Consider the following 22,242-nt stretch of genomic DNA (forward strand, 5'->3'; position numbering starts at 1 on the left):
AAGTCTTGTTTGCTAAATTAATTGACTAATTAGAGCATGAGAGCAGATGAAAGCTGAGGAGGAAAGTTTTCTTTCTAAATAAAACTTAAGTTCTCTTCAAGAAAAATGTGACTACATGCAGTTACAGGTTTAAAAGACTTTTAAAAAGTTATTACTAGTGTGATAAGCTTTGGACCCATTTAAGCAAAAAGCCGTCTTCTTCCTGAGACTTAGGTGTTTGTACAAATTGTATGCCTTCATACCTAAAAGAACAAGTTAAAATTTGCTCCTAAAATGCAGCATGTTAAAATTACCCTTTTGTGAGGTGCTTTACATCACTAGAGGAGATGAAGAGGATTTGCAATCTCTCTTCTCTTCCTGGAAAGTCTGTGGTGTTCCAGTAAATGAAAACACACTGTACTTTGCAATCACTGTGCTTTGAAAAGCACTGAGGCAACTAGTTGATATATATAGTTGATATTTGCTGTCTCCAACAGTCTTCCTTCAATATTTGTATTTATAAAGATGTCCTAAATCTAGCACAGATTTGTGAAGAAGCCTGGGGAAAGTTTCTTCAAAAATATATTTTTACATGAATAGAAAAAGGAGCTCTTCTTCAGGTTTTCAGACTGGGAAATGGTTATTGTAGCAAATTAAAGCTTTGCTTAATCTGTTCAATTATTGAAACCTCTTGGGTCCAGTCCTTCTCTAGAACTCAGAATAAATTCTGCAATCTGACTATTTAAAAAAAATCATTATGGAAATGAATACCCTGCCACCCTCTTCCCCCCACAATTCCCCCTCTGCCAAAATATCCCCAACAAAAAAAACTCCAAACAACAAACACACAAAACCCCCCCATCCAAACAGAAAACAAACAAAGAAATAAATAAAAAACCACAACAGACAATCACAGAGAAATTCTTTGAAAATAAATAGTATGCAAGCTACTAAAATGAGAAAATGCGCATTCCCTTCTTCAGGAATAAGACTTAGTATAGAAAATGGATTTTAACGGTGGATTAGTTTTATGTTTTTGCACTTATATGGTTCCTGCTGTCCCTAAAAATTGAAATGTGATAGATGAAAGATGAACAATTCTGATTCTGAAGCTTTGTAAAAACAATTAAGCAGTACACATAGATTTCAAAAGTCACTGTAGCAGTTAAAGACGTCCGAGAATGTTTACAGCAAATTCCGGAAGTACCTGCCTGATACCATAACACACATTTTGGCACCCTGTATAACACAGGTGAGACACTTAATAATTAGTATTAACCTATTTGTTAATATTAGCATGTCATTAATATCTTCCTCGCGAGAAACTTACCATCCTGCACGTCCGCAGGCAGAAGAGCTGAATGTCAGACTGAATGTCCTTAGAATTTACAAACACACACGGCATCTGAAGTGGGAACCTCTTTGTCTTTCTTCAAAAAAGAGACAAATTACCACACCCAAGGGAAGAGCTTCTCCTGTCTCCTTCCTTACTGTTGAGCAATACAGTGCTATCTGTAATGGCCTGCCATGGTCAAAACTGCACTCAAAATCACACAAAGTATTGCACCTTAATACAAGGATTAAGATCTGGTTTCAGATTGATTTAGAGGAGCTATCTTTATGAATTTTTTATTACTTCTAACAATTTTTGTGTCCCTTTTTGTTTAGTGGCTGTGTCCCTGCTTTCATCCTCTTTATTGTGGTTATTGTGAAAGGTGAGTCATGAAGGTTAACTGAAGCGTTTTCATGGTGGTCATGTCTTTAATGTGTTGAAGAAGACAGCTTTAGAATAAGGGGCAGAGTATAACACTCTTTATAAAGTCAAGGGATGCAAAGGTGCATCTTAGGTGAATGAGACATTTCTGCTGTCTGAGGTGTTTGTTAAAGCAACTGTGTTTCCAGAACTGGTAAAAGTTTATAAAACAGCGTCTGTGGTGAGCGTGATGTATTCTACAAGGTAATGTACACAATTCTGTAAAGCTACTCAAACTCCTCTACTTTGAGTTGCTTTGCTATTAATTCAGGCTATTTTGGTTTAGCACAGACTTCTCTTTTTTCTGCATAGCATTTTTTGTAGCAGAAGTGTTACCTCTGGACCTCCTTCCTTCTCTCTTAATTTAGGATTCTGTTATATCCAAATATCTGTCATAACACTTTTAGTTGACTTCTGAAATATACCCTCAGCCATAATATTTGTTAAAAGTATTTTTAAATAGTGGAAAACAGGCCTGCACAAACACAGAAACTGCCTGTTGTGCCTGTGAAGGTAGTACACTATGCATTTTTGGTGGTTAAAATAGGAGGTGTGAGCCAGTCTCAGTTCTCAGGAGTTTGCTTACACCAAGTTCGTGTCTTCAGCAAGTACATTGCATCAGCACTGCAAATGTAAACCAAGATAGTTCTGTTCTTCATAGAGCTTTTTGTTGCTTTGTTGCTTTTAGTAAAGTGACAGCCGTTAAGAAAAGTTCCCACTCTGACCATTCACAAGAATCTCTGGCAGTCACATTCCCAGTTCTGGAGACTTTAGCTGCTGGGACAGAAGCCCCTTCACAGTGGGCAGTGAGCTGACCAGACCCTGCTTGGCTACCACCCGTACACTTAACTCACATGAAGTCAGACCAGGTTTTCTCGTTGGTTTGACCCCAGGTTTCCCGTAGCAGATGTTCATATCTCTAGTTCTGTAAAGCCATTTATTGACAGTAACACAGAACCAGCTCGAGCTGTCACATCCAAGGAGTGTGAACAAAGGAATCCCTGGGCTTTTATACCCTCACGGTCCAAGTGCCTGTGAGTTTTCAGCTCCTGCTATGCGTCTGAGTCCATTCACCTGTCCACCAGTGTTTGGGTCCTTTGTTATGCAGAAGGTTGGCAGTTCACGGCCTCTTGTCTCTCTGGACTCCCATCTGGAGCTCAGCCTTCGTCTCAGTCTATACCTTGAAACTGCAGCTTGCAAACTGAGCTACCTACACCAGATGTATTCCTTAACAATATGCAACTGTGAGTGGATAGTGTCTCATTTACATACTTCAAAATCCTTAAATGTTTTTCAAATCAGGTAAAACGCAAGACCTTGCACAAAATTCTCTTCTATATCATCTTTAATGGGTCCTTAGTTAACAAAGACTTTGACTGTTAGAAAGAAGAAATCATTAGAAGTGCAAGTGTGTACATACGTTTTACATAGGTTTGCATCCTCTGATTTCCTGCACCCACTTGAACCCCATCTTTGTGCAGATACATGAGATACAGAGTTCCAGGAGGGTTTCCAAGTATTTATTGATGCATTTCAAAATTGTGACTTTTAAAAAGGAGAATTGATGATGTTCAAGATTGTGTTTATAGAACTAGAATTTCTAGTAAGATAATTTCTCATTTGGGGCAATATAATAAAATCAATAAATTCTGTGTTTGTGCTTGCATTAGGGTTTATTCTTTACCAGGAGTACCATTTCCATAAGCATTTCAACCGCTCTTTATTGTGTTATCTCTGGGTATTTTACTCAGCTGAGCTGAGAGATACGAGTTGTGGGTGACAGGAGCAGAGACAGAGATTTCAAATAAAGTATGTACTTCTTAATATGGAAAGAGTAAGTATTTAATCAGAGTTAATATTGTTGCAGGTTAACTTTGGTTTCCACTTGCCTTACTAAGGGGCAAACTGACTTTTTCAGGTCTTCAGGGCAAAATCCTGTGACTTGTGCTGCAAAGGAGAACCTACGGGTCTGGCTGTCAAATCCACCTGCAAAATTCAAATCCACCTAGCTCTTCAGTTACAGGAAGTAAGCTGTAATTTCCATACAATAGCTGAAGTAAATCTAAAGAGCTCTGGTAGCGTGTCTGTCATGCTGCTATCAAAATAGACTTCTTCCGCCAAGAATTTTTATGACATGAGAAATATTAGGGTAGTGAGAAGAAATATACAGAAGAGATCTGTGCAAAGGAAATTACAAGAAAAATACTAAGTACGTTGCTAGTATTGCAAGCCACAGGGCAGGAAGAAAAAACCCCAAGTAAATGGGATGTGAATTCTGCCAGAAATGTTGGCAGATCTTTCAGCTGATAAGATTGCCTTATCCCTTTTGTTTAAAGATGTGAAAAGAGGTATTAATCAAGTTTGCATGATGACTGTGAGTCCCAAGAGTGTGTTCATGGGGAATGGAAAAAAATGCAAGTATTGTCCTGAATTAGCTCCTCCCATTTACACGTCTGTAGAGTCTTATAGATCATCAAAGAGCGATGTAAAAAACCGCAATTTTTAGGCCTGAGGGGCTTTTATATGTGTGTTAGCATGAGTTGCTAATCTGTGCCGAGTTCTGAGCTCCTGATTTTTGAACCAGGCTGTTCATGGCTGGCTGGGGATTTTTGCATGGTAGTACATTGGCTCTAGGCATACTGAGCCTGGTTTATACAGCAAGGTAGTAGTGCAGCCAGAATCACTGAAAGATCTACTTGGTTGTCTCACAAACATGAACAAAACTGATTTTGTAATGAAGCTCTAGAATGGGTTTAAATATATGTAATCCAGGAGGATCTGGAGGAATATGTCCAGGAGTTGAGAATAAATGCTGTATCATCTTTCACTATGCATGAGCAATGAAACTACATTCCTAATTGTGGGTAAGTAAAAGTAATCTTAAAAAGATAATAAATAAGTAGAACTCCATTAACTCTTATCACTGCCTGCCTTAGACTGAAGTTTAGAATGTATCAAAATGCATTTTGTATTTGCATAATTCAGCAGTGCTTTAAAGGAACAAGTGCTCTTTTTTTGATGAAAGAGGTATTTCAATATGCTTTCCTTTTGAGTAAACTGGAACATGGTGACTCTTTTTAGAGTGCATCTGCTTGCAATGTGAATTTTGGTGTAGTATACATATTTTTGAGTTTGTGCAAAAAGTAATTTTGTCTTCAGGAGGAATGTGCCATTGTGTTACTCCCTTGTCTCTTTTGTAAACTGCATACACATTAAGTTATGTGAAGCTGTGAAAAGATTATGTCTGGTGGAAACGATAGGAACTACATTTCCATCTGAATGCAAGCAAAAATTTGCTGTGGAGACAGCTTTTTCTATGGGTTCTATTTATCTGCTCCCTTTCTACAAGCAGTGGAGGCTTGTAGAAAGGGAGCAGATAAATTGCTGTTAGCTTCACTTTCTCATAGTGTGACAACTGTCAGATGTGATTCCAGGATGACTCTCTCTTTAGTATATCTATACTGATGATAAGCAAAATTGTAGAGAATTAAAAACAGGACATTGTGATTTCAGCTTTTCAGTTTCGAAATTGTTCCACCAGTACTAAATCGCCATAAATGCTATTCTTTTGCTAGATTAAAAAAAAAAAATTTTACACGTAAGTTGATGTTTCAAGTTTACAAAACTTACTACTAATTTATGAAATACTACATACCATTTCTTCTCAAAAGTTTAAAGCACTGTATCTGAAAATTAATAGTGGAGTCTCAAACACAATACAGTCTAAGCCAAACAGCAAATAGGCCAGTATCAAAACCAGTCACCTTTATTGAACAACCAAGGTCAGTTATTGCATTAAAACTATTTATAAGAGAATGAAGTATGCTGTCATTAGGCAAAGAAGAACTGGTGGCATTGATCCAGGTATAGGGAAACTTGCTTTAGTAGGTTAATGCACCTCAATTGTTCACAAGATGTGTCATAGTTTTGCTGCCGTTAGTTTTAGTTAACTGTTGTCACTAATGGTTGTTCTTGCCAGTTTATCTCTTGGCTATAAAATTAAGGAAGGAAGGCAGACTAGTCTGGTGGCATTCAGGCCGTGCAGCTTGAAAAATTGCTGTGCTGCACAGAGAACAGCCCTAGTGCTGCTAAATTTACCTGTGATGAGAAGAAGAGTTCACCAGACTGTATCTGGATTCTATGAAATTATGAAAAAAATGCTATCCTATTAAACAGAGTTCTTGAGTTGAAAGAAATACTGTACATACCTTTTTAATATTTAATGTATGCTTGTAGCCTCCTAAGCAAGCATTGCAGTGTTAAAATTGCTTTCTTTTCATCAACTAAAAATTATTTTCCCCTTATCATGCTAATTCTAACAAGACTTATCTCATTAATTCCATATTAGTTTAGAATATTTAAATCAGGAAGTAGCGTTATGAAACTTTTGTAGGTAGTATTTTTCATTTGAATGGTGCAGCAAATTCTGAAAAGCTGGATGAAGATATCATATATCATGAAGATACAGTTTTCTGAAGAAAAATACCGCCACTGGTGTGTAAGTGGAACAACTGAAACAAATTGTTCCAACCTTTCAGGTGAATATATAATGCTTTACTCCAATGAATACATTGAGGTGTATTAATCACAGTTTGTTATTTCTTGGTGTAAGTAATGAATTTTTTCAGGTGATTGTTTCAAAAGTGAAGTAATCTACCTGAAATGTGAACATGGATTCTGCAGGAAGTGTTTTTATTTTGTGAACTTCAGCAGAAAACACACATTTTAAACACACTTTCTCAGTGTCACAGGTCCATTATATGCTGTATAATTTCTCATAGCAAGTGCTTTGAGATGTGGTTTACCTTCTGAATAACTGATCCCTTATCCATTGTAGTAGGGTTTCGAAACAACCAAATTTCCAAAACTTTTTTAGTGTGAAAATACATCATCATTTGTCTTTAGAAACTAAGGAGATGGGCACATTATGAAAATTTTAAAAGAAGGAAACCAGAAGACTCACTGTTGTGGGCAACATCACCATTGTGTATGCTGTAGTGTGGAGTTCTTGTTAAAATGCATCTTTATCCAAGCATCCATCAGAGCACTCTGGATGGTGTTTCTCAGTCCATGCTCATTTCCTTTGCCCTTTTGCTAGCGTGGAAGAGAAGTAATGAGTGGCTTTCAGGCAAGTTCTCAGCATGAGGGCCCAGGAGACTGGTGGCTGGAACTGACTGGATGACAGAGAGTTAAGGAGGCATCAGTCAAAAGGGGGATACCTGTTTCTCCAAACAAACGCTTTTGCTTTTACTGTATGGGAAATACATGAGGTTCGTTGAAAATGCCTTTAATGAGAACAGCAATGTATGTGGTACTTAAAAATGAGTTAATTGTTTTCCAGAGCTGCAGTCAGGGAGATGTTACTATTCCTTTTGTGGACTCTCTCACATGAATAATTTGAGTGCTCTGCCTGTCATCTGCAAAGTAAGGGAGAATTACTATTCTGCTTCCAGTGGTCAAAAATGAGGGATTAAATGAGATGGATATGGGCAGTATCTGGTATGTGAAGCCTCAAAAGCTATGCAGATCCTTCCAAAACCATCACTTCTTCCTGAGGAGAGTGATTCTGATATATGTTCTTTTTTCTTTAGGAGTAATTTTTAGAAACTATTATTTTATTTTATTTTATTTTTTTAAGCTTTGAAGTGAATGCCAAAAGGATATTTAACTCCACCATTTTGAAATTATAAACACAGCTAAAATTACAAAATTGTGTAAGAGTGACCAAAACTGGTGTGCAGGTTGGCTACTATGTGCTATGAGATAATTAGTTCGACCATATCCTTCTTCTTTCCAGCAAGCTGCTGTTGAGGGAAGACTTGGTGTTTCATTGCAGTCATTAGTGATACTTATTAAATCAGTTATTTCAATGTTTAAAATATGAATTCCTGAAAAAAGTGGTTTGCCCACTTGGCTGCAATCTGTTGTATGTTTTCTGAATATCCATAAAGCTGAAATGACTGCAAAATTTCAAAGATATATAGAGATTTTAAGGAAATACATTTCACTTTCCGTATTCAAGTTTCAAGCTAAATTGAAGCAAGATTTATGTTACTTTCATTCTGAGTAGCTACAGTTTGCAGCAGTAGTCAAATGATATTAGTGCAGAGCTGCTGCTCCCAGCTGGAGGTGAGCAGTATTGCTGAGCAGTTGCCAGCTCAGAAGGCTAACGCAGATTTGCAGCACAAAGCACTAGGGAAGTTCATATTAGAAGCAGTTTAGTGTTGTTTTACTGGTAGTGATACTATTGCAAATACTATATATTTGCTTTAAAATTAATTCAAAATAATTCAAATGCCACGTTCTGATGTATTTCCTAAAATGTAAAATATAACTTTGTAATATAATTTAAATAAAAAACTACTTCTGGTTATGTAAAATGTGTGTATATGTTTTTATATCATTAACTAAGATTAATAATATGAAAAAATAAGGTTGGAATATTTTAGTATTGTTTTCTGTTGTGGAAACATGGATGGCTTAAGTTTAAATGTAATGATTGGAGATGGTTTTTTTCAAGTGAATGATGTATATGGCATTTATGTTGACTTCAGGTATTTATCTCATTTTTAAATGGAGACAGCTAATTGTTCACAGACCATCTTTGGTCTGTGAACACCTCTCAATGGTTCCCAATTGAATTCTCTTTCATCTGCCATGTTTGACATCATTTGCTGTGTAATTCTGCACTCTTCAGGCAAGTGTGAGAATTTTTTTGTGTGATAGTGCAAGTTTTTCTAGAGATGGCAGGAATGCTAGCTGCCAGAAATTAGAACAGTGCTGCATCTGAGACTCAGTCTTTGGGAAAAACAGGAAAAAGGAAATGCAGGTATGATTTTAATGCCTCACAGTTCAATAATTTTTGGAATTTAGGGTCTACTTTTGGCGGGAAAAAAGTATGTGATTTTTGTGTTTTCAGTGTTATTTCCATCCCCCAGAGACTGCTTCTATTTCCCCTTTTACTTTGTGCATACATCATGTGTTTGTGAGTGCAAGTTCATGTGTACTTGTAAAAATGTTCTTGGACAAGCCATGTAAATTCTAGTAATCTTCTTAAAACCAAAATGGCACAGAAGTGCTTAGTCTTTTTCCTTGTCTTGGAAACTGAATAATTATGCAATAATTCTTCTGAAAGTCAGATCTAATTTGTTTCATGATGACCTCAATTTGTTACGCTTTTTTCATTTTTGAAAAAGATTATAGTCGGGATTTTTGAGAGTGCGGGTAACTTGCTTTCTGCAAATGCATGTAGAAAGCAGTTTCATGTTTGTAGAGTCATACACAGTGTGTCTGGCTGTGCCTTTGAACGTAATGGTTCCTTTACAGAGAAAGACTGAAATGTGCAGGGAACAGTTACAGCTTTTATGAGCACTGCAGCATAAATGCAAGGCATATATATAAGCTTATTTTGAAAAATTCAGGTTTATGTGTATCTTGGTATCTCGGACATACTCTGCTCTTAAGGGGTGGAGAGGATGGTAATTCTGAATGCCAGCTGCAGCACTGCCATATCAGGGCAACCAGAAGTGGAAGGCAAAACAATGCTTTGAAGAAAGGTAGCTAAGGTCAGCATATGCTTTATTTACTATGACATTTCAAAGCAACAGAAAATCAGAACAGAGGTTTGCAGGGACCTCTGGAGACAGACCAGTCAAACCTCTTGCTCTGAGCAAGATTTCTCAGGACAATGTCAGAGCAGGTTTCAGGTGTCTTCAGGGACACTCCCTGGGAAACCTATTCCAGTGTTTGGCCAGGATAAAGTGGTTCATTCTTGATACCGAAATCAGCCAGATAGAAACACAGTTTTTTCTAATACGGTTTTGAGTATAAGAAATCAGGCATTCGCTGGTGGTCACTCAGAGGATCCTTTCTCTAATCAAGTGCCCCAAGAGTCAGGTAAACAGAGTTTTTATCATACACACTGATTACATATTCATCAGCCATCCCTGATTACCTGATGTATATGTATTACTTTATTTTACATAGTCACACCCCTTACCAAAGTCCTTATATGGTCATTTTCAGGTTTTCTCTGGTGGTCTTCAATGTCTGTTGTCCTTTTTAGATGGCTTTTCCTCAACTCCAGCTTTTGAGTTAGCACAATACTGTTGTTTTGCATAACTTCTGCTTTGTCAGCCTTGCAGAGCTGAGCTGGCATCCTGCTTGCATTTTGGACTTATGTTTGCCAAAGTTACTCCTTTATCTCTTTCTCCAAGGCTGTGCTTTCTGTTCTACTGTCCTTATGACAGTAAAATGCTGTTCTGTTCTACTGTTCTTATCAAGTCTCCCCTTGTGGGAACTGGTCTATTAATATCTGTATTTCATTTTATAGTGTAAGACATTACAACAGCTGTAACACTGAATCACCATGCAAGCTAAAACACACAAAGTAATTATTATGGTGGCAACTATAAATAGATGTTTTAACCAAGTCCAGCTGGGTAACCACGAAGTCAGTTTGATGCAGATTTCTTCAGATCCCCAGGAGGTGTCATCTTGAGCTATGCATTGTCAAATTTGTGTTTGTTTCCAGATTTCCTGGACATCTGTAGACACTCCACCACTTTGATCAATGTATGCGGAGCAACTGGTGTTAATGACAGTGCATTCTTCTCCTTGTGGTACCAAGAGAAGGTCTAGTGCCATTTGGTTTTGTAAAGCAACTTGTGACAAGCTCTTAACTTCCTTCTGCAATGCAGTAATGACATCTATTGTATGATTTTTTGTATATTCTGTGGTAGCAGAAAAGTTCACTACTGTCTTTTCTAATTCACTTACTCTTAGCCAGGGTAAAAACCATCACAAAACTATAAAATTTAGTTGGTCACTCAGTTACACCATCTAAGGTTCATTTTGTACACTCCAAATAGCTTCTTATCTATAGTCCCGAGGGCACCTGGTCTTTATCAGTTATTGTTATGTTAGGGACTAAGGCTCCTAAAATACAAACACCTTTCCAGCCGAGGGGCAACACTTTACAGGCTTTATGTCCACATATCCAATACCACCCTGTTCCATTTGGTACTGGGCAAGGATGATTTACTTTCCCAATATTAAGTGTTTGAGTACATCATGTGTGATTTCCAACAAAAGTTCCAATTTCATTAGTATGATCTAATTCTCCCGTTCTTTTAGGGGGTTGCATCTTTGCACGTATGATCATAAGAGATGTTGGTCGGTACTTGCACACTGACTGGTTTGTCTACTTCTTGGTGAAAGGAACCGTTCACCCAGTAACTAGTATTAATTTTGTCTGGAACTGGAATTGCCATAAATGGTTAATGTTTCATAAAAAAAACCTGTTACACAACCCCTTAGAAACAGGGTGAGGCAATATACTCCTAAGGATAAAAAGAAGGGTAAAAGTAAGAAAATGCAACAAAGAGTTACCCGCCATTACTTTTATTTGAAAAGGAAGACTTCTTTCAGTCGTTGAAAAACTTAGAGTCTAAATCCCTGTGCAGGCAATTCATTGTTTGTAGGTAACCCACTGTGGTTGTAAGAAACAACTGATAACCCCAGAAGGATTTGGCATGATTGCAGTAGTTGCTTTTCACAATAGAGAAAGTATGAGAGTTTTTAATTTGTGATAAAGCAAGGGAGGATAATGACATGGGAGGAGGATGGAGAGGACAATGTGGAGCAGAACTGGTAAGAAAGCTGCAGTTTCATTCTTGAAGAATAGATTTGTAATCTTAGTGGAGAAATTGAGAACTTGTTTTTATTTTCTTTTTGCTGTACTATCTTAGGCTCTGCAAGTGGTGATGCAGAAGTAAAATTTTATGTTAGATTTAAATGAATAAATGTCAGGAAGCTGTTTTGCTCCAAAATCAGGGTATGGAGGCAGATGGAAAGAGGAGCAACTTGATGGAAACTCTTCTGTTTGGTTTTTTTTGCTGCCAGACATTCTTTGTCTGTCTTTCATTGCTGTGGAACCAGTGAGCATGCCAGTGTGCATTTTGGCCAGCATTGTATGTGTGGCAGCAAAGGTTAATATGCTAGGGCATGAAGTTATGTCCCTGAAATAACAAGAATAAACCAGGTAGTGAAATGCCTTTATTTTGTGAGTTCCTTCATGCTTTACTTTTTGTATTACCTTAAAAAGAAGAAAGGGTTTAGTAGGAAGGAAGAAGACAAAACTTGTTTCTTGATGAAATGGTATAGCACTTGGTACACGTTCTGAGATATTTCTATCATGCAAGTTTTTATTTCCTTGCAGAGGACCCATAATTACATAATAAAATATTAATAGAACTACTCAAAATATTTAGCTCCTAGCATGAACATATGTAAATACAGTGTTCAAAGCGTGTAACAGATGAAGTTCTAGTATGTATTGTGAATGTATAATTGATATAATTTTTCTAGTCTTAAAATTAATGTAGTGTTCCAAGCATGCACTGTAATTGGATTCTACTTATGGACAGATGTGTTAAAAACTATTTTACAAAAGCTTATCTATACACTAAGAAATATAATTTCTCTACTTTGTCTTTTGGACAGAAATGTGTTTATTGTTCATGTACACCAGAGGTCTGGAGAGTTCCTTGTATTCTGACTTCCTTTATTGTATTTTTTTAAGGATACATTTTATACAAAAAACTAATCTAAGAGTATTTGTCCTGGCATACAGAACTACAGCTGCATTTAATATCTTCATGATTATTTCTCTGCCACAGCTTTCCCCAAAACTCAGTGGAAAAAAAACACGTATCTTGCAAAGTACTGCAGTAGATGACATAATCTTAGTTCATTTATGTTTATTTAATACATAGATTATAACTATTGAATCAACACATGATTTGAGAATACTGGTAATGTCTAGTCCAAATAATACTGTAAGGTCTAACTTTGTGTTTTTCTAACTTATTTTGCTTTAGTGGGCCACGACTAGATGTGAATGTAATTAAAAGTGTAGGTTCATAGAATCATCAAATAGTTTTGGTTTGAAGGGACCTTAAAGACCATCTATCTTCCAACACCTTTATATCAAAGAATTATTTTTTCAGTCACAGTTTGGTCTTTTGGTTGATTTGGGGTTTTTTGTTTATTTTGGTTTTTTTAAAGGTGTCTTGGTAATTGTCATACTGATGAGACGGGGCAGATTCCTTGGTGTTGGGGGAGCTCAGCTCTGAGGTGGGGGAGTGGGACATGGCCTTTTCTTAGTTCGGTAGGATGATGTTATATACATATATGTTCCACAAACCTTTTAGTAATATTAGCTATTGCATTTTTATTTTTTTCCTCCCCAGAGAACAAGTTCATTTGGAGCTAGTAATGCAGATTTCCCCCCTGGGGACCCTGGAATGTACCAGTTGAATGTTACTCTAAGAAGAGGACAGAATCTAGCTGCAAGGGACCGTGGAGGTAAGTGTGCTGGTAAACACTGCCTTAGTAATTGGTCAGTTGCATGTTCATTGGGTAAATTTATATGTAGGTAGTAAAATTAAAATGCCCTGGGGAACATAACTAGTGACTGGCCACCAGCTGGATTTGACACCATTCAGTCACACATTCTGGGCCTGGCCATCAGCCACTTCTTAACCCATTGAAGCGTGCACCTGCCCAAGCCATGGGCTGCCAGCTTCTCCAGGAGAATGCTGTCAGAGACTGTATCAAAGGCTTTTCTGAAGTCCAGGTACAAACGTCCACAGCCTTTCTATCATCCACCAGGCAGGTCACTTGGTCAGATTGGTTAAGCAGGACCTGCCTTTCCTAAATTACTGTTGGCTGGGCCTGATCCTTTAATTATCCTGTATGCGCAGTATGATTGCACTCAAGAGAATCTATTTCATAACCTTCCCAGGCACCAAGGTCAGGCTGACAGGCCTGTAGTTCCTTGAATCCACTTTCCAGCCCTTCTTATGGACAGGCAGCATGTTGGCTAATTTCCTGTCATCTGGGACTTGATAGATAAATGGTGGAGAGCAGCTTGGTGAGCTCTTCCACCAGTTCTCTCAGTACTTTTGGGTAAATCCCATCTGGTCCCATAGACTTAAGACTGTCCAAATGGCTTCACAAGTCAATAATTCCTCTTGCATTAGGATGTTTATTCAGCTCCCCACCCCTGTCTACCAGCTCAAGGGCTGCTTTTGCTGAGAGTAACTGGTCCTACTGATCTTTCTGGTACAGACTGAGGCAAAGAAAGCATTAAGTACCTCAGCCCTTTTCGCATCCTTGGTGACAGTGTTTCCCCCTGTTTTCAAAAAACGATGGAGGTTTTACTTGGCCCTCCTTCTGTTGTTAATATATTTATAAAAACACTTTTTCTTTCACAGCAGTGGTCAGATTGAGTTGTAGCTGAGCTTTTTTCTTTCTGATTTTCTCTTTACATGACCTAATGGCATCCTTGTACTCTTCCTTAGTTGCCTGCCCTTTCTTCCAAAAGTCATTACCTCCCTTTTTTTTCCCCCTTAGTTTCAGCAAAAGCTTCTTGTTGATCAAGCCAGTCTTCTTCCCTGATGGCTCATCTTTCAGCACATAGGGACATTTTACTCCTGCATCTATAAGGTTTTCTTCTTAAACTGTGCGCAGCCTTCCTGGACCCCTTTATTTCCTAGCAGACTCTCTGAACCAATTCCAGAACAGGCCAAAGTCCACCCTCCGGAAGTCCAAGGCAGAGGTTTTGTTGACCCCATTCCTTACTTCACCAAGACTTAAAAACTCTATCACTGTGCCCAGGATGGGCATTCCGACCACCACGTCTCTCACCAATCCGTTCTCTATTCCCAAACAGCAGGTCTAGTGGGATCTCAGCCCTGGTAGGCTCCCTTGCCAGCTGTGACAGGAAATTCCACACACTCCAAGAATCTGCTAGACTGCCTCCTCTCTGCTGCATTGAGTTTCCAGCAAGCATCCAGCCAGTTGAAGGCTGCCACAAGAGCAAGAACTGGCAACTGTGAAACATCAGCCAGCCACCTATGGAATGCTTCATCTACCTCTTCATCCTGGTTGAGTGGTCTGTCTATAAGAGACTCCCACCAGGATGTCAGTCTGTTGTCCTTCCCCCTGATTCTTACCCACAAACACTTATCATCACTATTCTTGAGCTCTATACAGCTGAAACACTCCTTAAAGTACTGAGCCACCTTATCACCTCTCCTTCCTCGCCTGGCCCTTCTGAAGAGCTCCTAAACATCCATTGCAGTACTGCAGTCACACAAGTCATTCTACTATGTTTCTGTAATGGCAACTGTATCACAGCTTTTCTGCTAAAGAATGGCCTCCAGTTCCTCCTGTTTGTTACCCCGACTATGGTCATCTGTTTTAGCTGTGTTATCAATTTCAACCCTGACACTGGCATGCTGCCCCCAGCCTCATCATTTAGTGAGCCTGGTCTTACCCCTTCTCCCTTCAAACCTAGTTTAAGTAATCTCAATCAACCCTTCCAACTCACAATCTAGAATCCTTTTCCCTGTTTTAGATGTCAGGGAAAGACTGATTTTTCCCTCTCTTGTCTTTCAACTCAATGCCACTCCCACCTTAAGCACACAGAAGTTCCTGGTACAGTCAAGGGATGTTTCATTGCCAAACTATCTACATGAAGGTCAAGGCCTAACAGAATTCCTGAGGTTGTAGAGTGATCCCAAGGAGCAGGGGGGTGGTCACACCATAACATAGTGTCCATATTAAAAGTATTCTTCACATTACACAGAATTAATTTAAATACTTGATCTTTGACTTCAAAATCATCACCACTACTTGAATAGCCAAGGAGCAAGTCAGTTGTGTTAGACAAAGTGTTTTTATGCCACTGAAATTCTGCCCCAGTAATTATAGGTGGGAATGACTGTGACCCCGTCACACGAGAGACCAGTTTTCCACTGCTACAGTTTTTTGAAAGGGGAGACATAACTTCAGATAAAGAGTACTGACATCTTGTGGCTGGATGAAATAATGCAAAGAATGCTGGTCATAACCCTTCTAATTTATGTTTAGAAGAGCATGTTGCAATTTTAAGAAAATCTTTTTGTTTTGGATGTGTTTCCCAGTGGATACGAACACAAACTTCTAAAACACGCAGGTCTCTTGAAAAGTCTTAAAAGTTAAAGGAAAAAATAAAAGATGTCGTATAATTTTGCTGCTGTTAATGATGATGCAGTTGGTACTCAAGCTAGAGTTACTGTTTATTTTAAGATAGTCTTTCATCAATTAGTCCCAGATGCACTCCTGGATGCCTGCTAGTCTCTGTGCCCACCCAAGAGTCCTCCTCTCACAGGCTATTCAGTCCTTGTGACACTTCCACATACATGTCCCATGCATACTCCATTCATATGCCATATTTAACACTTTTCTTATACCCTTCAGGGTTGTTTTTCTGATCACACTTAATTGTTACTCAGTTATTTCAATGGGCTTTGTCCAGTGCTCTCTAGTGAGCAGGTGATTGTTGCAGGAGACATGTTGTGGATTTTGCAGACTGACTTTAGAGTTAATTTTCTCATCATGAGTGTTGTAGGAAGTGAGTCTTTATGGAAGAGGAAAGCCTGGACACAATAAAGTCAATGAAGACTTATACTAGTGGTGTCAGTGGAGTATGTGCCTTTTCAAAAGCACAACATAATTAGATTAATGTTTTACAGGACTAATTTTTTCTTTATAATCTAATTTTTGTTGTTGCATTTAAGTAAAACACTAGTCCTAATAAGGACGTAGTTCTGTTAACTAAAACCAGTACTGCCAGTATTTCATGTGTGACTTTGAGAATGGATTGTAAACAACAGAAAGTAATGCAATCACCCATTTGATGTTAATGGAGTTAATTAACTTAGTAATGACATACTGGAAAGTAATAGATTGCGACAATAAAGAATTCTTTTCGTTTGATCCTGTTTTGAGTTTGACTATCTATAGAAATCCCATTTAGTTCTGTTTAAGTGACTTAGTCTCCACTTCCTTACTGTATTACAAAGATGGAATTAACAGTATATATACATGTCTTTACCAGGAACGAGTGATCCATATGTCAAGTTCAAACTTGGAGGAAAAGAAGTATTTAGAAGTAAAACAGTACATAAGAACCTCAATCCTGTGTGGGAAGAAAAAGCTTCCATTCTTATAGATAACCTAAGAGAACCATTGTATATAAAGGTAAGACACATACATATGTATGTCTGATAAATTACAACAGAAGAATTGTTGGAAGAATTCAGGTTTTGTGATATTTGTATACTGAAAAATGTATTGTGCAATAGTGCACTACTAAAGACTAATTAGAGTATTTTAGAGAAAATTATTTAAATTTTGTCTATAGAATGATGTCAACATTTTTAAAAGGGGCAAACACAGGTATTTTTATTTATTTCAGGTCATAATTACTTTATATTTTTTTAGTGTGATCTTAGCAGAAGAACAGAGAAGGTAAACTGTGTTTCATTATGATGGCATCCATTTTATTTGTGGAAATATCATTGCATAATGATTATAGGAAGCATAATCTGTCCTAGTAAAAGCAATTCATTGCTGAGGTCAGTTTGAGTTGAGATGTATGCCTGATTCTCCTAAGTTTTCTAATTTTTCTGTTTATAGGGAACACAGTGAGTTTGCTTCTGTGTTTCATACCATTTTCTGCTCTTAAGATTTTTACATTGTAGGTCTCCTTAGTAAATCACAGCTGAGGATGATTTTGTCCTATTAGAGGCAGCAATTATTCTGCAATAACAGATTGCTTGAATTTAGATCAAAATGTGGCCAGCAATGTCCTGAGTAATAAGCAGCGTCACTAGTATTTCTTAGATGTTGATAATGAAATGGAAACTAGAAAAACTGTGATGATTGTTTTATACCCACAGAACAGAAAGGTGCTTTTCTGGCCCTGGTATTTTATGGTGATCTACATGCAAAAGTGATTCTTAGTTGTGTAAAACAAAAGGAGATAAAAATTATGTTCCAGAAAATGTATTTAGAAAGACTGTAGTCCTAGGATTCAAAATAAAACATGACTACATTGAAAATACTTGAGAAAGTATGACAACTTGGCTTACCTGTATAATTCTCCTAGCGGATCTGAAATTACATGATGTTTTAGATCTGTATCAGTCTTAAGCTAAAATTCATGACAGGATCTTTAACTGAGATATCAGATTGGCATTGATGCAACGCCACTTAAACATCCTTTAAGCATTAACCAGTACTATGTTTCACACTGCTCAGATAAAGTATGTCATTACTAGAAAAGCTTGAAAGTTAATTAGAATCCTCAAATGGCATTTTCCTGCCGTAGTGACTCATAAGGAATGAACAGGTGAAAGAGAGAGGAAGATGCAAAGACTTGCAATGTAGCCACCTGTTTTAGTTTATTTATGCCAAGTACCAGCCCTCTGGGAGGGTGTGTGGTTTTTTTCCCTAGGAAAAGTGTGTCAAGTGGTATAATGTCTATCATGGTTGTATTCTGAACATACTGTGTAAAGTATTTTAGGCTTTATAGCTCATTCAGATATTTTAAAACATGACTGAATTTTACTAAGTCAGCTAAAAATACTTACTTTGTATTTTCAACATGATAATTTGTAGAGGGAGAAAGGGAGAAAAACAATTTTGACTTTGCAGCATGCACTGAGATTTCATCATTTGTTTTCTTTTCCTGCTGGAATGACTAATAGCTACAGAAAATGCGAGGATGCACACTCAGTAGGTCAATGCATGTGAGAGACTTGTGCTCACACACTTGTATCCAATCCATTGAGTTGTGCAGTTGTGCTGTAGCCTTTGGGCCACAGGATTTCTGTTACTACTGTGTTAACCCTGTCCATATTAAGGTTCTTGTAGAAGATTAACAGTTTTGCTTCCTAGAAGAGTTTCTGTAATACAATACTTGAAGTGCGTATATTAGAATTGAAGACCTTGAACCTAGTCCTGTCATATTTCAGTTAAATTCTGTCCTGTCTCCTTACAAGTTGTTCACAAGTCTCACTCTTACTTAGCTGAAGATATGTTCTAGTCCTCAGAAAACCTCATGTTTACAAAAAAAAATTCATTTTACCTTAAAAGTTGATTTTGATAATTGATCTCCCTTTTAAAAAATTTTTTGTGTTGCAACTTTTCTTTGTTGCTGTCCCCCTTTTTTGTTTATTTCTCTGCAATAGCTGCACCCAGATTATTTGCTATTCTTTCTTCAGATTTAGGAAGTCATAAGCCATCTCAAAAAAAACCATTCGATGTACTGGCCAGATTCCTGTCTGGATGTCAATAAATTTATCCAGGTATTTTCTCTTTTAGATAGCAAATTAGGAGGCAGGGTCCTCATAGTAGAGTATTAATTTTCATTGTTTCCTTACACATATCCATTAAGTTTTAGTCTTAGATTGTAATATTTCTAATCCTTCAAACTTGTGCAGCCTTCAAAATGTGCAATTATATTATTTCAAATGCAAGTGCTTATCATAACCATATCCTGCCCTTCTGCTTCCATTTTGCAGGATTCATAAAGGAATCAATGTGTAGGAAATCAGTGATTCTGCTTAACTTTATTTAGTCTTTTGATCTTCCTTCTTTCAATGTCTGTATTTATAAAAATTTTTTTTTTATTTTTATAAAATTAATGTCGTTCACATGTGTAGTCTAGTAGTAGTATACACCAGTGTCTCAATATGATGCAGTCTGACTTACAAACAAGCAGTTTCAAACTTGATTTTCTGGACAGAAAGTTTCAGGTTACTTTCAGGTAGTCCTGATTCAACAGGTGAGAGACATGAAGCTTCAACTCTGGAAAAGTAGTTTCAAGAATCATTCATAGTCAGAAAAGCTCTAAAGAAAGAAAGATTTCTAGCACTGAAAAATGCTCTTGTGCATCCTAGGTATTTGATTATGACTTTGGACTTCAAGATGACTTCATTGGTTCAGCCTTTTTGGATCTCACTTCATTGGAATTAAACAGGTATGGCACAAAAAAACCTATGGAATACTTATATATTTATCTGCTAATACCACGTTTGTGGAGTTGTAAGTAGAACATTATGCTAGAAAATAATTACATAAACCTACACAGCATGAAACGAACCAAAGAAAACCACTTTTGTTTAAGAAATTACTGTATTTATGAATGTTAATTTATTAGCTGATGATGCACATTTTTACAGTGTCTGTGGAGAGGTTAGTTTTATAACCACTTTAATCTTGTTTTCATATTAACTTCATTCACAGCATTGCCACCTAATGTTTGAATTCTTTTTTCTTTTTTTTAATCCATTAATGTTAGATTTTTGATTTAATTACTTCAGTACATGTAAGTACTTAATACAGAGTGAAAATATTTACTATTTTTTATGAGCATTCAGGCAGAAATACTTGAAAGTAGAAACAAATTTGTGACACTGTTTTTAAGTAGGTTCATATAAATTCAGGTGCCTTTAATTCTCATGGTTGAGAAATTTCATTATCTGAGAGCCTGAAGTCCAAGTAAATGCATAGCTTTTTTGTCTCCTAGGCAAACAGATGTTACCTTGAGTCTGAAGGATCCTCATTACCCTGACCATGATCTGGGAAGTATAATCTTATCAGTTCTGTTGGCTCCAGGAGACCAACAAGAAGCGGTAATTTTAAATATTTTAATGTATGTCATCAGTCCTGTAATTGGTCTGCGGTTGTATGACATAAAACACAAGAGTAAATCCCAAATTATGAGATTAATTTGACTTTACTGTTTCTTAAGATAACACTGAGTGATGTTTCTGGTATAGTACAACATATCTCATCTGAGTTGAATCCTCCCTTATATAGTTAGTAATAAGGGATCCAGATGGATCAGGTAAAGTCAGTTGCAGGTGAATAGTGCTGATTAATATGGAGGACATCAGTAAACCATTGGTTAAGAATTTTGGACCTAGTCTGCTATCTCTAGATAAGAATATTTGAATCCTATTCCATGTGGAAAATAAAGCTGAAAAAGGTAGTGTTTCTGCTTTTTGGCTTCTAATGTTAAAGGATTATTTGGTGCTTTTCAATTTCTTGAATTTACATTTCAATTACAAAATTGTATGATTTTCTAAGTTTATTGTAATTCCTTCATCAGTCTTCTGAGCTGCATAGTTGTAAGTGAAAATAGTTTCCAGGTTTCTAGAGTCTCTTAGTTGTGACAAGCTCTTTCTGTTATATTTTACTAGCTTTTGTGACTGTTGACTTGAGCAGTAGAGGTAGAACTATGGCAGAAATAGAGGAGATGATTCTCACTCTGAGTGGTTGTAAAATAATATGGATTCCTTTGGCCTCAGATAGGCTGTAGGGAAGCAATTGGACCTTGTGGATAAATTTTGCCTTAAACAAGCTGTTTTCAAAGGAAAGGAGAAACTGCCACTAAGCAATGGAACCTGTGGAAGCAGGGCAGTGTTTTGTTGGATTTTTTATGCCGGTCTCTTTCTGACACTGTGAGCCACCACTGTGCAGCCACAAAACTCAGAAAGTTCACTCAGAAACTTTGCCTAGGCACTTGAACATGGAGACAAACACACTCAACCCTCCCCCGCACTTTCAACACGGCCGGATTTCCAGAATCTTCCAGGAAGAAGACTGTTCTGCATGCCCAGAACTCATCCAGGAGGTCTTGGAGCATCTACCAGAAGAGCCAGGGCTATAACCCCCCCCCAATTTTTGACATATGTACGGGCCTCCACCTCTGATGGACCAGGACTCACAACCATGGGCCACGATCACGCACACATCGCAGAAGTCATGGGTGGTGATATCTTTCTCTCTCTTCTACTACCTCTTTTTCTTTCTTTTTTTCTTTTGAATTTTCCTATCTTAAGATGATCATACACTCCAAAACAGCTATATACCCCTTTTCCAATCTGTTACCCTTTTTTTTTTCCAGTTATGGTTTTAAAGCACTTGTTCTAAAAAAATTTTTGTTATATTACTTATTTAGCATAGTTTTGCTTTAATCCACCCCTAAGGATCCATTAGCAATGAACCTGGTTGCCCTGCCTCAGGGACAGGTTGCAGCAGAGGCCAAGAAAAAGCATTACTCTGATGAAATCATCCATGGATATGATCAGCTGCATAATTTTTGTAAGAACATGTATGTTTCTGTATGCTGCAGTGTGAGACATCATCCTGTTGCATACTTGAGGAATACTGTCAGATTTACTAGTGGTTTTTTTACACTTTTCTCCCAGTTAAATAATTAAATAGCCTAGTAAGTCAGCTACTGGAACTAGGTGTTTGGTATGTAGAAATGCAAAGATGTAAAATTTTGAAAATAGTTTTATTGCCTGTTAATTTTCCTCATGGTGTTCTGTTAGCACTTAATAAAAATAATGGAATGTGGTTAACATCACAGATGTGCATCTAGCTTATATAAGCAGTGTATTTTTCTTCTTTTTTTAGCAATATGCTTGTCCATACAACTCAGAATTCTGTGCTGCAAATTTACACCACTAGAGCCTTCTTCACTTAAATTAAGAAATTAATTCAATTTTGAACTTCTTGTGCATTTGGGTAAGACCAGCATTTCTGAGTCAGCTGGTAATTGCCCTACTTTTGCAAGTTGCTTTGGCACTATCCTGCCACAATCC

The 22,242-nt window shown here is 37.4% G+C and overlaps 1 protein-coding gene across 9 annotated transcripts in view; it reads left to right on the forward strand.

The window, feature by feature from the left end:
* Positions 1-22,242, forward strand: part of MCTP1 (multiple C2 and transmembrane domain containing 1) — a 239,916-nt gene that overhangs the window by 49,205 nt on the left and 168,469 nt on the right. For all 9 annotated transcript variants that reach the window (XM_039567121.1, XM_039567126.1, XM_039567127.1 and 6 more), the window contains exons 2-5: positions 12,985-13,099; positions 16,680-16,822; positions 19,528-19,607; positions 20,157-20,262. In XM_039567121.1, coding sequence (XP_039423055.1) covers positions 12,985-13,099; positions 16,680-16,822; positions 19,528-19,607; positions 20,157-20,262 — 444 coding nt within the window. The remainder of the gene's footprint in view (positions 1-12,984; positions 13,100-16,679; positions 16,823-19,527; positions 19,608-20,156; positions 20,263-22,242) is intronic.

Source organism: Corvus cornix, chromosome Z (genome assembly GCF_000738735.6).
Source record: "Corvus cornix cornix isolate S_Up_H32 chromosome Z, ASM73873v5, whole genome shotgun sequence".
Taxonomy (NCBI): domain Eukaryota; kingdom Metazoa; phylum Chordata; class Aves; order Passeriformes; family Corvidae; genus Corvus; species Corvus cornix.